The sequence below is a fragment of the Vipera ursinii genome (assembly GCF_947247035.1).
Source record: "Vipera ursinii genome assembly, chromosome: 2".
NCBI classification, from domain to species: domain Eukaryota; kingdom Metazoa; phylum Chordata; class Lepidosauria; order Squamata; family Viperidae; genus Vipera; species Vipera ursinii.
The window spans coordinates 28,398,424-28,409,580 of NC_139513.1; the positions used below are offsets into that span (position 1 = coordinate 28,398,424).

Here is an 11,157-nt window from a genome sequence, read left to right on the forward strand (position 1 = left end):
CTGTAGAGTGCAGAGAAGAGCAACAAAGATGATCAGGGGACTGGAGGCTAAAACATAAAGAATGGATGCTGGAATTGGGTATGTCTAGTTTCATGAAAAGAATGACTAGGGGTGACATGATAGCAATGTTCCAATATCCCAGGGATTGCCAGAAAGAAGAGGGAGTCAAGCTATTCTTCAAAACATACAAAGGCAGGACAAAAAGCAATGGGTGGAAACTAATCAAGGAGAGAAGAAACCTAAAATACAGAATGCGGCCGCGAGAGTTGTCTTGGGAGTTTCCCGGTACTCCCATGTTACACCTTTGCTCCGTAAGCTGCATTGGTTACCAGTTGTCTTCCGGGTAAGGTTCAAGGTTTTGGTTATGATCTTTAAGTCCCTACATGGCATGGGTCCGCGATACCTCGAGGACCACCTGCTGCCGGCGTCGATTCCCCTCCGCCCTGTGCGCGCCCACAGAGAGGGCCTCCTCAGGGTGCCTCCTGTCAAGGAATGTCGACTGGTGGCCCCCAGGGGGAGGGCCTTCTCTGTGGGTGCTCCGGCGTTATGGAACCAACTGCCGGTTGAGCTCCGGATGGCATCAGACCTCCGATCCTTCCGTCGCGGGTTGAAGACCCATTTATTTGAACTAGCGGGTCTGGCCTGATGGGGGTACTTGGGTTTTTTATTGGTTTGTTTTATTATTCTGGTTTTAACTTGGGCATTAATTTAATTATCTTTTAATGTTTGTATTGTTGTTTATATTTATGCCCTGTGAACCGCCCTGAGTCCCTTTGGGAGAAGGGCGGTATAAAAATCTCAATAAATCTTAAATCTTAAAATTAAGAAGAAATTTATTGACAAAACAGTGGAACAACTTGGCTCCAGAAGTTGTGAATGCTCCAACACTGGAAGTTTTTAAGAGATTGGACAACCATTTGTCTGAAATGGTATATGTCAGGGTTTCCTGCCTGAGTAGAGGGTTGGAGTAGAAAACTTCCAAAGTCCTTTCCAACTTTCTATTGTGACTCCTCTCTATTCGGAGATGTGGGTGAAACAAATCTGAGAGAAACATAAAAGCAACATAGCAGGACAAAAAAAATAGGCAAGAACAAGCTGCAGAATACTTTTAAACCTTTGTTGGAACCCGAATAAGTTTGTCAATATAACTGCAACCTTCAACTATCATATTAATTTGGTTATTATTTAATTAAATTGCAGTCCTCCCAAGGACCATGATGTAACCTCCTTGTTTCTCTTATCCATTTTCTCTCTTGCCTTCCCTTTCATCTTCTTTATTCATCCCTGCGAGGCATAAATCCATTTTTTTCTAATTGATGGTTTATTCTGCAGATTGACCGTTGCTTCAGAACTGGAGACCCTTCTTGGATTTTCTAGGTTTAAGCCAGTTAGGATTTTTACGGGAGTGTCGCATCTCATATGTGCTTAGAGAAAAGATTAAATTATAAAATCAGGGAAGACAAATAGTGAAAAGTGAATATGAATATTGTACGAGGCAAAAACAAAAAAACAAAAACACCACTCATTTGTGCAGGGGTTACGTAGGGACTCCATCTCAAGGAAGTATGAGTTTGGAGAGAGGAGACAAGATGGTGACACATTAGTAGCTTCTGAAATAAATATCAGGGTTATAATAGGCCTTATCCCTTCTGGCTTACCTCTATGACCCAAAAATGCCTTTCAGAGGTAAGAAAGAACCTGGACCAACCATAGCAGTGATACTGGAACCCATCAATCCACAGATCATAAACAAACAGAGAAAAACAGAAGTACAAATTCTCCTCCAACCACAAGACCAGGAGATTCCAATAGTTTGAAGAGATTCCTCTGGATATGGAGGCGACAATGCAAAGAAAAAAAGAGATTTAGTTAATGAATGAAAGAATGGAGACGGAGAGAAAAAAAAGGGCTTAGAAAGAATTAAGTTCTCTGCTCTTTTCACTCTCTTTATTGTCCAGCTTGACCCAAAACTATTACTGACAAATACTGTAATTGAGTAAGTTGAATAAACCAACATGAGCTTCTCAAATAATGATATAAGCCTCTTCCAAATGCTTCCAAAATTTTTCATGTGTTAATGTATTTTTAAAGCAACTATAAAGGCATAGTACAGTGATGGCGAACCTTTTACAGACCAAGTGCCCAAACTGCAACCCCAAACCCACTTATGTATCATTGGGTGCTGGGTGGGCATGGCCAAATGGGTGGAAGTGGCTAATTGGGTGGATGTGGCCAATTGGGTGGGCATGGCTACGGTGCTAACGGCAGACTGGGTGGGTCTAAAAAGTTCAATCAATCAATTCCAACTTTGCGAGACCTTTTTTTTCCTGCTAGAAGTTGAAATTGATTGATTGAACCTTTTTTTGTTTTTTGCACACGGTGGCAGAGGCCTAAAGCGAAAAGATTTTATAAAACCCAGGACTGGGGTGAGGGCACGCGTGCCCACAGAGCGGGCTCTGCGTGCCACCTGTGGCATGCATGCCATAGGTTCGCCACCACGGGCATAGTATATGACAAGAGCATAACCACACCACTGGTATTTAATTTTATTTCAATCAAATTTAGATTTCTTCTTAGCCCTCATCACACTATAAAAGAGGAAAATATGCCATAATATCCTTGGGGGGAAAATACACAAGCACTGGTCATTCTGGCTCCTTTTGTGAGAGAACAATTCTGCATCCTTTCAGCTCTTCACAGACGCTATACACTGATGTGTGTGTGACAATTCCCTCATATCATGAAGCCCTTGACTGAATAATGTTCCCTGTTTCTGCATAGATATCAGTTGATTCAGGTTTCAGTTCTACACTGAAGGTGCAAATTTGATTACTTTTGGGGGATCTCAGTTCTGCACCAAGGATGAACATTTGATTTTTTTTTTCATTTGTGCTTGGGGAAGCAGCACCTGTTCAATGTCTTCACATCCCTCTGAGAACTATGACCAAGTGGGAGAATGATGACAGTAAGGGAGCAGGAAGCTCATTTCTAAATAATAATAAAAAAATGAAACTATAAGCAGATACATTCAACCATACAGATCATAATTATAATGCCACATGCCCATTATTTTATTACTAAATTGATCTCTCTAGGGCTGACAGGCGTGTGAAACATTAAAAAAAAAAACTTCTTTTCAAAGATGAGTCTGGGTAAATTGGAAATCCATAGACCAGGGGTGTCAAACTCAATTTCATTGAGGGCCGCATCAGCATTGTGGTTGCCCTCAAGGGGCCGGGTGGGTATGGCCAGGGTGGGCGTGGCCTACTGGGTGGGCGTGGCTAGAGTGCGTATGGCCTACTGGGTGGGCATGGCCAGCTCTACATCGTTGGCATCAAGGGTGCCTATGGGGGCCTGGGCAGGAGTAGGACAGATTTGAGGGTCTCTGGCAGAAGGAGGGTCTCTGGGCCAGGGCCAAGGCAGTGGGGGCCGTTCCCTCACTGTTTCCAGGATGGCTTCGCGGGCCACATGAAACCACTTCGCGGGCCGGATCCGGCCCCCGGGCCTTGTGTTTGACATGTCTGCCATAGACTGAGACCACTAAAACAATTAGCATTTATTCTCACCCAAATGTGTCTTTGTTTTGGGGATTGACTTCTCCCATCTATGAAACATATTATGGGAAGTAAGAGTATGGTGTCGGCTGAAGCACTTTCTACACTTCATTCATTTATATGGCTTCCCTGTGTGGATACACTGATGGGATGTAAATTTACTTTGTTGGCTGAAGCCCTTTTCACACTCCACGCATTTATATGTCTGCTCCCCTGTCTGGATAATTTTATGGGATGTAAGATGTTGTTGTCCTCTGAAGTCCTTTCCACACTCCATTCATTTATATGGCTTCTCTCCTGTGTGGATTCTTTTATGGGAAATAAGATGACAATGTTGGTGGAAGCCCTTTCCACACTCAATGCATTTATATGGCTTCTCTCCTGTGTGGATCCTTTTATGGGAAGTAAGATGACTGAGTTGGCGGAACCCCTTTCCACACTCCATGCATTTATATGGCTTCTCTCCTGTGTGGATTCTTTTATGGGAAATAAGATGACAATGTTGGGTGAAGCCCTTTCCACACTCTGCACATTTATATGGCTTCTCTCCTGTGTGAATCCTTTTATGGGAAGTAAGATGACTGAGTTGGCTGAACTCCTTTCCACATTCCATGCATTGATATGGCTTCTCCCCCGTGTGGATCCTTCGATGGGATGTAAGATCACTGCTTTTTCTGAAGCCCTCTCCACATTCCGAGCATTTATATGGCTTCTCCCCTGTGTGTATTCGTTGATGGGTTATAAGACCACCCTGTTTGCTGAAGCCCTTTCCACACTCCATGCATTTATATGGCTTCTCTCCTGTGTGGAGTATTTTATGGGAAATTAAATGACAATGTTGGGTGAAACCCTTTCCACACTCCATGCATTTATACGGCTTCTCCCCTGTGTGGATTGTTTGATGGGATGTAAGATTACTGTGTTTCCTGAAACCCTTCCCACACTCCATGCATTTATATGGCTTCTCCCCTGTGTGGATTCTTTGATGGGATATAACATCACTGCTTGTTCTGAAGCCCTTTCCACACTCCATGCATTTATATGGCTTCTCCCCTGTGTGGATCCTTTGATGGCATGTTAAATTACTCTGGTTGTTGAAGCCTTTTCCACACTCCATGCATTTATATGGCTTCTCCCCTGTGTGGATCCTTCTATGGGATGTAAGATCTCTGCGTGCTGTGAAGCTCTTTCCACATTCCATGCATTTATATGGCCTTTCTCCTGTGTGGATTCTTTTATGGGAATTAAGATGACATTGTTGGGTAAAGCCCTTTCCACACTCCATGCATTTATAGGGCTTCTCTCCTATGTGGATCCATTGATGGGATATAAGATGACTGTGTTTGCTGAAGCCCTTTCCACATTCTATGCATTTATATGGCTTCTCTCCTGTGTGGATTCTTTCATGGGATACTAGATTACCATGTTGGGTAAAGCCCTTTCCACACTCCAAGCATTTATAGGGCTTCTCCCCTGTGTGGATCCTTTGATGAGATGTAAGATTACTTTGTTTGCTGAAGACCTTTTCACACAACATGCATTTATATGGATTCTCCTTTGTATGGATCCTTTTATGGGATGTAAGTTCACAGCTTGTTCTGAAGTCCTTTGCACATTCCATGCATTTATATGGCTTCTCTCCTACGTGGATCCTTTGATGGGATGTAAGATGACTTGGTTTGCTGAAGTCCTTTCCATACTCCCTGCATTTATATAGCTTCTCCCTTGTGCTTATCCTTTTATAAACAGTTTTATTTCCATTCTCAGTGCATTTATTTGGCTTCTCTCCCATGTGAACACTTTTCTGTGACGTAAGAGACCCATTTTCTTGAGAAAGTGTTAAAGTCCAATTGTAATTTTTACCTTTGTTTTTGGATATATAATCTTGTTCTTTGGCTTTGGATAGATATTGCCCATTTACATCCAATATTTCTTTGAATAGTCTTAAACCCTTCCCAATATATCTTTTCTTTATTTTTCCGTGTTGATCAATAAAGTCCTGCATCTGTGCATCAATGGAAGACGAGCTTTCGTTATTCCAATTATTGGAAGGGTTTCTTTCCTGCCTTTGGAATCCCGTTTGAATTACAGGCTTCTCCATTACGTCTCTTTGTTTGAACACTTTCATTAATTCTCTAGCAACCTTATTGTCATTCTCATTATCACCTTCAAAGGGAAAAAGAAATGAAAGTGATAGAAAAGTTAGAGGAAAAAAATCACCCTGTCAGAAGTCATATTACAGATAATCTCCGAGTTACAAACTTTTCCTTAGCAAATGTTTGACGTTATGTGATAATCTCCCAGTAGTACTTATGAAAAAGTCCTGAAATTGCAAATGTTGCCACCCTATGGCAGTTGTTCGCCCTTACAAACGACCACAGTAGCACTGCAACATTCACCCTAGCTATTCCCTCCCTCCCCCCGCCCCCAGTCTCCTTAGGCACTAGACCTGTGGGTGCTCACCTTGCGAAAATCAAGACATCCTTTACTTCCTTAGCTGTTCCCGGCTTTCGGTGTATTCACAGAGAATAGAAGCCTGAAGTAATGCAAGATCACGTGGGATCAGTGATACGAGATTTCACGCTACTGATCTTGAGCGATGTCACAGAACTTTAGGCCTCTGTTCTCTGCAACAAAGAGTGGAACAGAAGCTGAGGGAGCTTTCCGCATGCCTCTGGGGGCCCGATCTGGAGATTGTAGCCCTTTTCCAGGCTCTGCTGTCTGGAACAGAGGCTGGGGGATGCTTCCGTGGGCCTTCAGAAGCCCGATCTGGGAGTCGGTGACATTTTACAGGCCTCTGCTACTAGAACAGAAGCCGGGACAGTGGCCATGTGGCTTCAGAGTTGTGGGGAGCAGGAGATATGCACCACAAGCACCGCAGGAGTTCAGGCACCCATTCTCTGCAAAAGAGGATGGGTGCCTGAACTCGCATGATATTATAGCACACAGGAGCTTCCATTGAGTCTCCCCTCCATGAAAAGCAGGAACCCAGCAGAGAGGAGATGGATCTTTTCAAGGTAAGACAGTCCAGCATGGCAGAAATGGAGGGGGAAGCACGTGGTATCTTTGTGAACCATGGAAGCCTTGGAGGCCTGTTCCATCACTAAGCCCTCCATGGCTTCCCCAACCTGAGATACCTCATGTGCAATTAATGAACCGCGTATTGGCCCATGCATTCAATTAGCAAATACGTGGGTGAAAGCAGGGAGTCATCTTCCTCGAGGTACGAGATTCACTCCTATGAATTTTTGAGTTACGAATGGAATGGGCAGGCTCCATTATATCCATAACTCAAGGACTACCTGTAATTGACTCCAGGTATTTTGCCAAATTCCAATATATTGAATATTTGTATAATTATAATGGCTTGGTATAGAAACGATAATATCTATTCATGAGGCATAAAAACTTGTAAAAGGCATTAAGTCAAAAAACTTGAGTGGCAATTCTTGATAGGACCGATACGGAAGTATCTGGGCCAAAAATAGTTGAAAACTGTTTGATGGAGTTTGGCATTACCACAAACTAAGGAATTGTCACTAATATGTTTAAATAGAAATAGAAAAATAAATGGGATAGAATATATCTAAGCAGAATGCCATTGACCTATTTCCTTCGTAGGAGCAGTCGAACAGCATGACTTTTCCTTCTGAAGAGAGGACATCTATTTGGAGATGATTTCATAAGAAGCAATCTGTGGCATCTGACTACAAAGTGTCTTCCTGAACTGCCTGACTGCAGAATAGGAAACCCTTACCAAGAGAGGCCACGTTCTTATAATTGTCCAGCATAACTTTCCAATGCAGCGTTTTTTGGTGAGGATCCAGTAGAGACCACTCCTCCTCTGAGAAATACACAGCCACCTCCTCAAAAGGCAGAAGACCCTCCTGAAAGGCAAAAAAGTACAGAACAGATTGAAGAGGAACTATAGGATCTATCCTATTGTTTAGAAATTCCCAAAGCAAAGCTATGAACTAAGGTAAATGGCTATGTTTAGTAGGATTCCATAGTTTAGGTGAGAAAGTGGACAGAAGAAAAAGCTTTTGATTGAAGAAATTTTTTAGACAGGTTTCATCAACTTGAATGATTTTGTAGGATTTTCAGTGCCATTCAGTTAAGTAAACCCAATTTCTTTCTGGATCAACCTCAGGATCCTTCTAGATCTACTAAATATCCAACCGGCCAGCCAGGATCAATTCATCCATCCTCAATCAAAACGCATTGTGTCAGGAGACAATCAATTAGCATGTGGCCCTTGGAAAACCCACCAATCAGTGACACTAACTTGTTTAACCTGGGTTTAAAGGCATAAATGTCTCTGTAGGGGAAGGGATTCTTTGTAGAATTTTATGAAGTGGCTAAGAAGGAGCAATCCTGTTCATCCTGAAGACCTTCATGAAAGAGCTGGGAGAGATCAGCCATGGATCTGTGTTGTGTGCCATCAATATCCAGAGACTCTGCCCCTCCTCAGATTGCAAGTAAACTGGTAGTAGTCTGAGCCATTGACTCAATGAATGTTCTTCTAATAAATCTAGTAAATGAATGTTCTTACCTCAGCTGGAGGTTCAATCACGGTTTCCACTCCCAAAAATTTGGGTTTCAATTGTGGTCATAAATCAAGGACTACCTGTACTATGTACATCAGCTGATTTCCCGAGGGAAAAGGAAAATACAAATCTAGTAAATGAATGTACTTCTCTTACCTGAGCTGGAGGTTCAATCACGGTTTCCGTTCCCCCAAAACAAAACGTCAACTTCCTTCTATTCTTCCCTGTGAGGGAGATAGAATTTCAAGAAGCATGATTAATGAAATGCTATAGAAGGGAAAACACAGAAGATAAGAAAGTTAGGATTTATCAGAGGAATGGGAGGACCTTATTATTACCTCTTGAGGTGTCCTGATTTGGATCTTCCTGAGAGATCCTCCTGAAAAACAGTTCTTGAGGGAGATTTGAAGGATGCCTCATTCTTTCAGGATCTCTGATGTCCATTGTAAAGGACTTGACATAGTATGAAGGAGAAAAGCATTAATGGTCATCAAACATCATGAAGTGGTTTTTTACTGCAAAGCACTCAGTATCGATCAATTAGGTTGAGAAGTAAGAAATAAATAGCTCTGCAAAATCTTTTCTTCTAGAAAGGATAAGCAACTATAGAAAGATTAGTGAAACATCTCCACATAGTATGAATGCCAGAGAACTCTGGTAAGGAGGTATTAAGAATTTGAATACATTGATCCAATGGCAAAGAATTTTGTGTATAATATAGTGCCTGAACAACAGGAAGATATTTGGGTGAAAACTTTAAAATTTCTATTAAATTATAATTTGGAACAACTTTTTTATAAAATGATGTATCAATTCTATTTAATGAGTGATAACCGGCCAAAGATGTATAAAGGAAATTCAAATACATGTTCAAAACATAAATGTAAACAAGAAACCTTTTTCCATTTTGGTGGACAAACCAAAGAAATACTGGTGTAAGATTTATATTTTACTGCAGAAGATTCTCAAACTGGGTATAAAATCAGGGACTTTAATAGACAAAGAGATTGAAAAACAATCTCAAACTTTGCTGTTTTATATGTTGAGAGCATTAAGAATGCTTTTTGCACAAAAACGGATACGTTAATTGCCATAATGGAGAAGTTGCTGGAAAAACTGACAGACCTAGCAGAGACGGCAAAATTAACTGCTTTAGTTAAAGAAAAGAACACATCCAACCTTGTTTCTACTTGGAAATCCCTTCTGGATTTTTTTCTTGGGATAAAAATAAATGAAATTTAGAGTTTCTTGTTATAGAATGGCTAGTTCTAGTACATATTAAGGATGGAAAAGTAGAAGTCAGAGGCTGTAATGTTACCATTTTATTTGAATGTACTAAAGAGTCAAAGTCAATCATTTTCCTTTTCCCCTTTACGTCTTTCTCTTCAATTCAACCCAGTTCCTACTATTTTCATTTTTTTGTGTTTTATATTTTGATAAGCTTAATAATATTTTTAAAAGGAAACAAAAATTTGAACTTATTATTATATTCAAGTCCTTCTGGGCTCCCAAGAGGAAGTCCTCTCACCTGCAACTCAGCCTGCTCCTTCTTCTCCCCCGCCTGGCTCAGGAGGAAGCCTTCCACCAGGGCCACCGCCTGGGAGCTGCTCTCTGCTCCACACTCCCGCACCCAGCTCTCCATCTGCAGGGGCAGAATGGCCAGGAACCGCTCCAGAACAACCAGGTCCAGCATCTGCGCTTTTGTGTGCTTTTCTGGTCTCAACCATTGGCTACAAAAGTAGTGCAGTCGGCTGCAAAGTCCTCGGGGACCCTCATCCTCCTGATAGCGGATGCTCCTAAAATTCCAGGACGGAAGTGGTGAAAGGATGGTTCCATCGTCCAGGATCTTCTGGCCAGTTCTTGCCCAGATCTCCTCACCGATTCCAGACTGAACACTGGAAGGGCCTTTTCCAGTTCCCCCACTTGCTAAAGGAAGGCTTGCCATTCTTTCTCCGTCCTGTAACACAAATCCAAATGAGTTCAAGGAAACCAAATTCTTTTTCATTCATAGCAATGTTCATCTAGCCATGGGAATCAGAACAAGCCATTAACCCTCTTTGCCAAAGAGATAACTTTGTCTATCAAGAAGATGAAGAAATGACCTCCTTTTGCATTTCTCTGATAGAAAATAAATTCCAACAACTAGAAAGTAGTGGATTGGATCGTTCATCGATACTCAACCCCATACAGAAGGAAATATTTTTCTGACCTGGTAAACTGATAACTTCAATAAGAAGATTCAGTATATTTGGCATTTTGGATCATTTCTATATTTTTTTTACTCACAAGGAAAGACTTGCTTTTTAAAAATATACATCTACATTTACCTATAAACAGGGTTCACACAGCATACAAAAACTCAGAACAGGTTAACAAAGCATGAAAATTCAGTTCACAAAAAACTGAATGCCATTCAATTGACCCTGGCTTAGGATGCTCCATTTCTCTTCCTTCACACAGGAAGGCAGGTTCACACAATGTGTCCTAAGCACAAAAAGGTCAATCAGATCCAGGGGCTCAATTCACATGAAACACAAAGGCTTAAATGCACAAAGCTTAACATAATGATCTGTTTACCCTCCTAAGACAAACTGAGCTGCAGAGGAGTCAAACCTAGTTTACTGTCATCCAGCACAGAGTGAGAACGTAGGCATAATCTTTTACATTTTCAAACCTTATTTCCTCCTTGAGTTTTGCCATGCAAGCTCTCCCTCTACCCAGGAGCTTTCCCAAGAAATGGGGCGTGAAGGACGATCTAGGTCCCCTCCTTTCCTTTCTGGCATCTGGATTTCTTCCTGAGGGCAACAATCATGGGAAAGGGCAGCAGGGAAATATGGGATCTGGGAGTCTCCCACTCCTAAGATTGAACCTGGTTGAGGACTTGGCATATGCCACTTCCTTCTCTAGTGCAAGAACTCTCTGCCTCTGCTTGTATGGGAAGAAACCCCCTCCCCCCCCCGCCACACACAGAGAGACAGACAGACAACCCCTTTGTCACCTGTGGCTCTTTCCTTCAAGGCTTCCTTGCAGCCTTTTTAACCGCCTGCGAAGTTCAA

At 41.9% G+C, this 11,157-nt stretch overlaps 1 protein-coding gene across 2 annotated transcripts; it reads right to left on the minus strand.

The window, feature by feature from the left end:
• Positions 1–815: 815 nt before the first annotated feature.
• On the minus strand, positions 816–10,931 carry LOC310635384 (uncharacterized protein). 2 transcript variants are annotated; one of them, XM_083354263.1, is made up of 7 exons: positions 10,776–10,931; positions 9,630–10,058; positions 8,440–8,554; positions 8,258–8,325; positions 7,312–7,441; positions 3,567–5,720; positions 816–2,988 (listed from the first exon to the last, which is right to left on the minus strand). In XM_083354263.1, the coding sequence occupies exons 2-6, from the start codon at positions 10,044–10,046 to the stop codon at positions 3,832–3,834; spliced, it is 2,619 nt and encodes an 872-aa protein (XP_083210389.1). In that variant the 5' UTR covers positions 10,047–10,058; positions 10,776–10,931; the 3' UTR covers positions 816–2,988; positions 3,567–3,831. The 2 variants fall into 2 exon arrangements, with proteins under 2 accessions (XP_083210389.1, XP_083210390.1); XM_083354264.1 differs by lacking the exon at positions 10,776–10,931 and adding an exon at positions 10,524–10,548.
• Between the last annotated feature and the right edge of the window lie 226 nt (positions 10,932–11,157).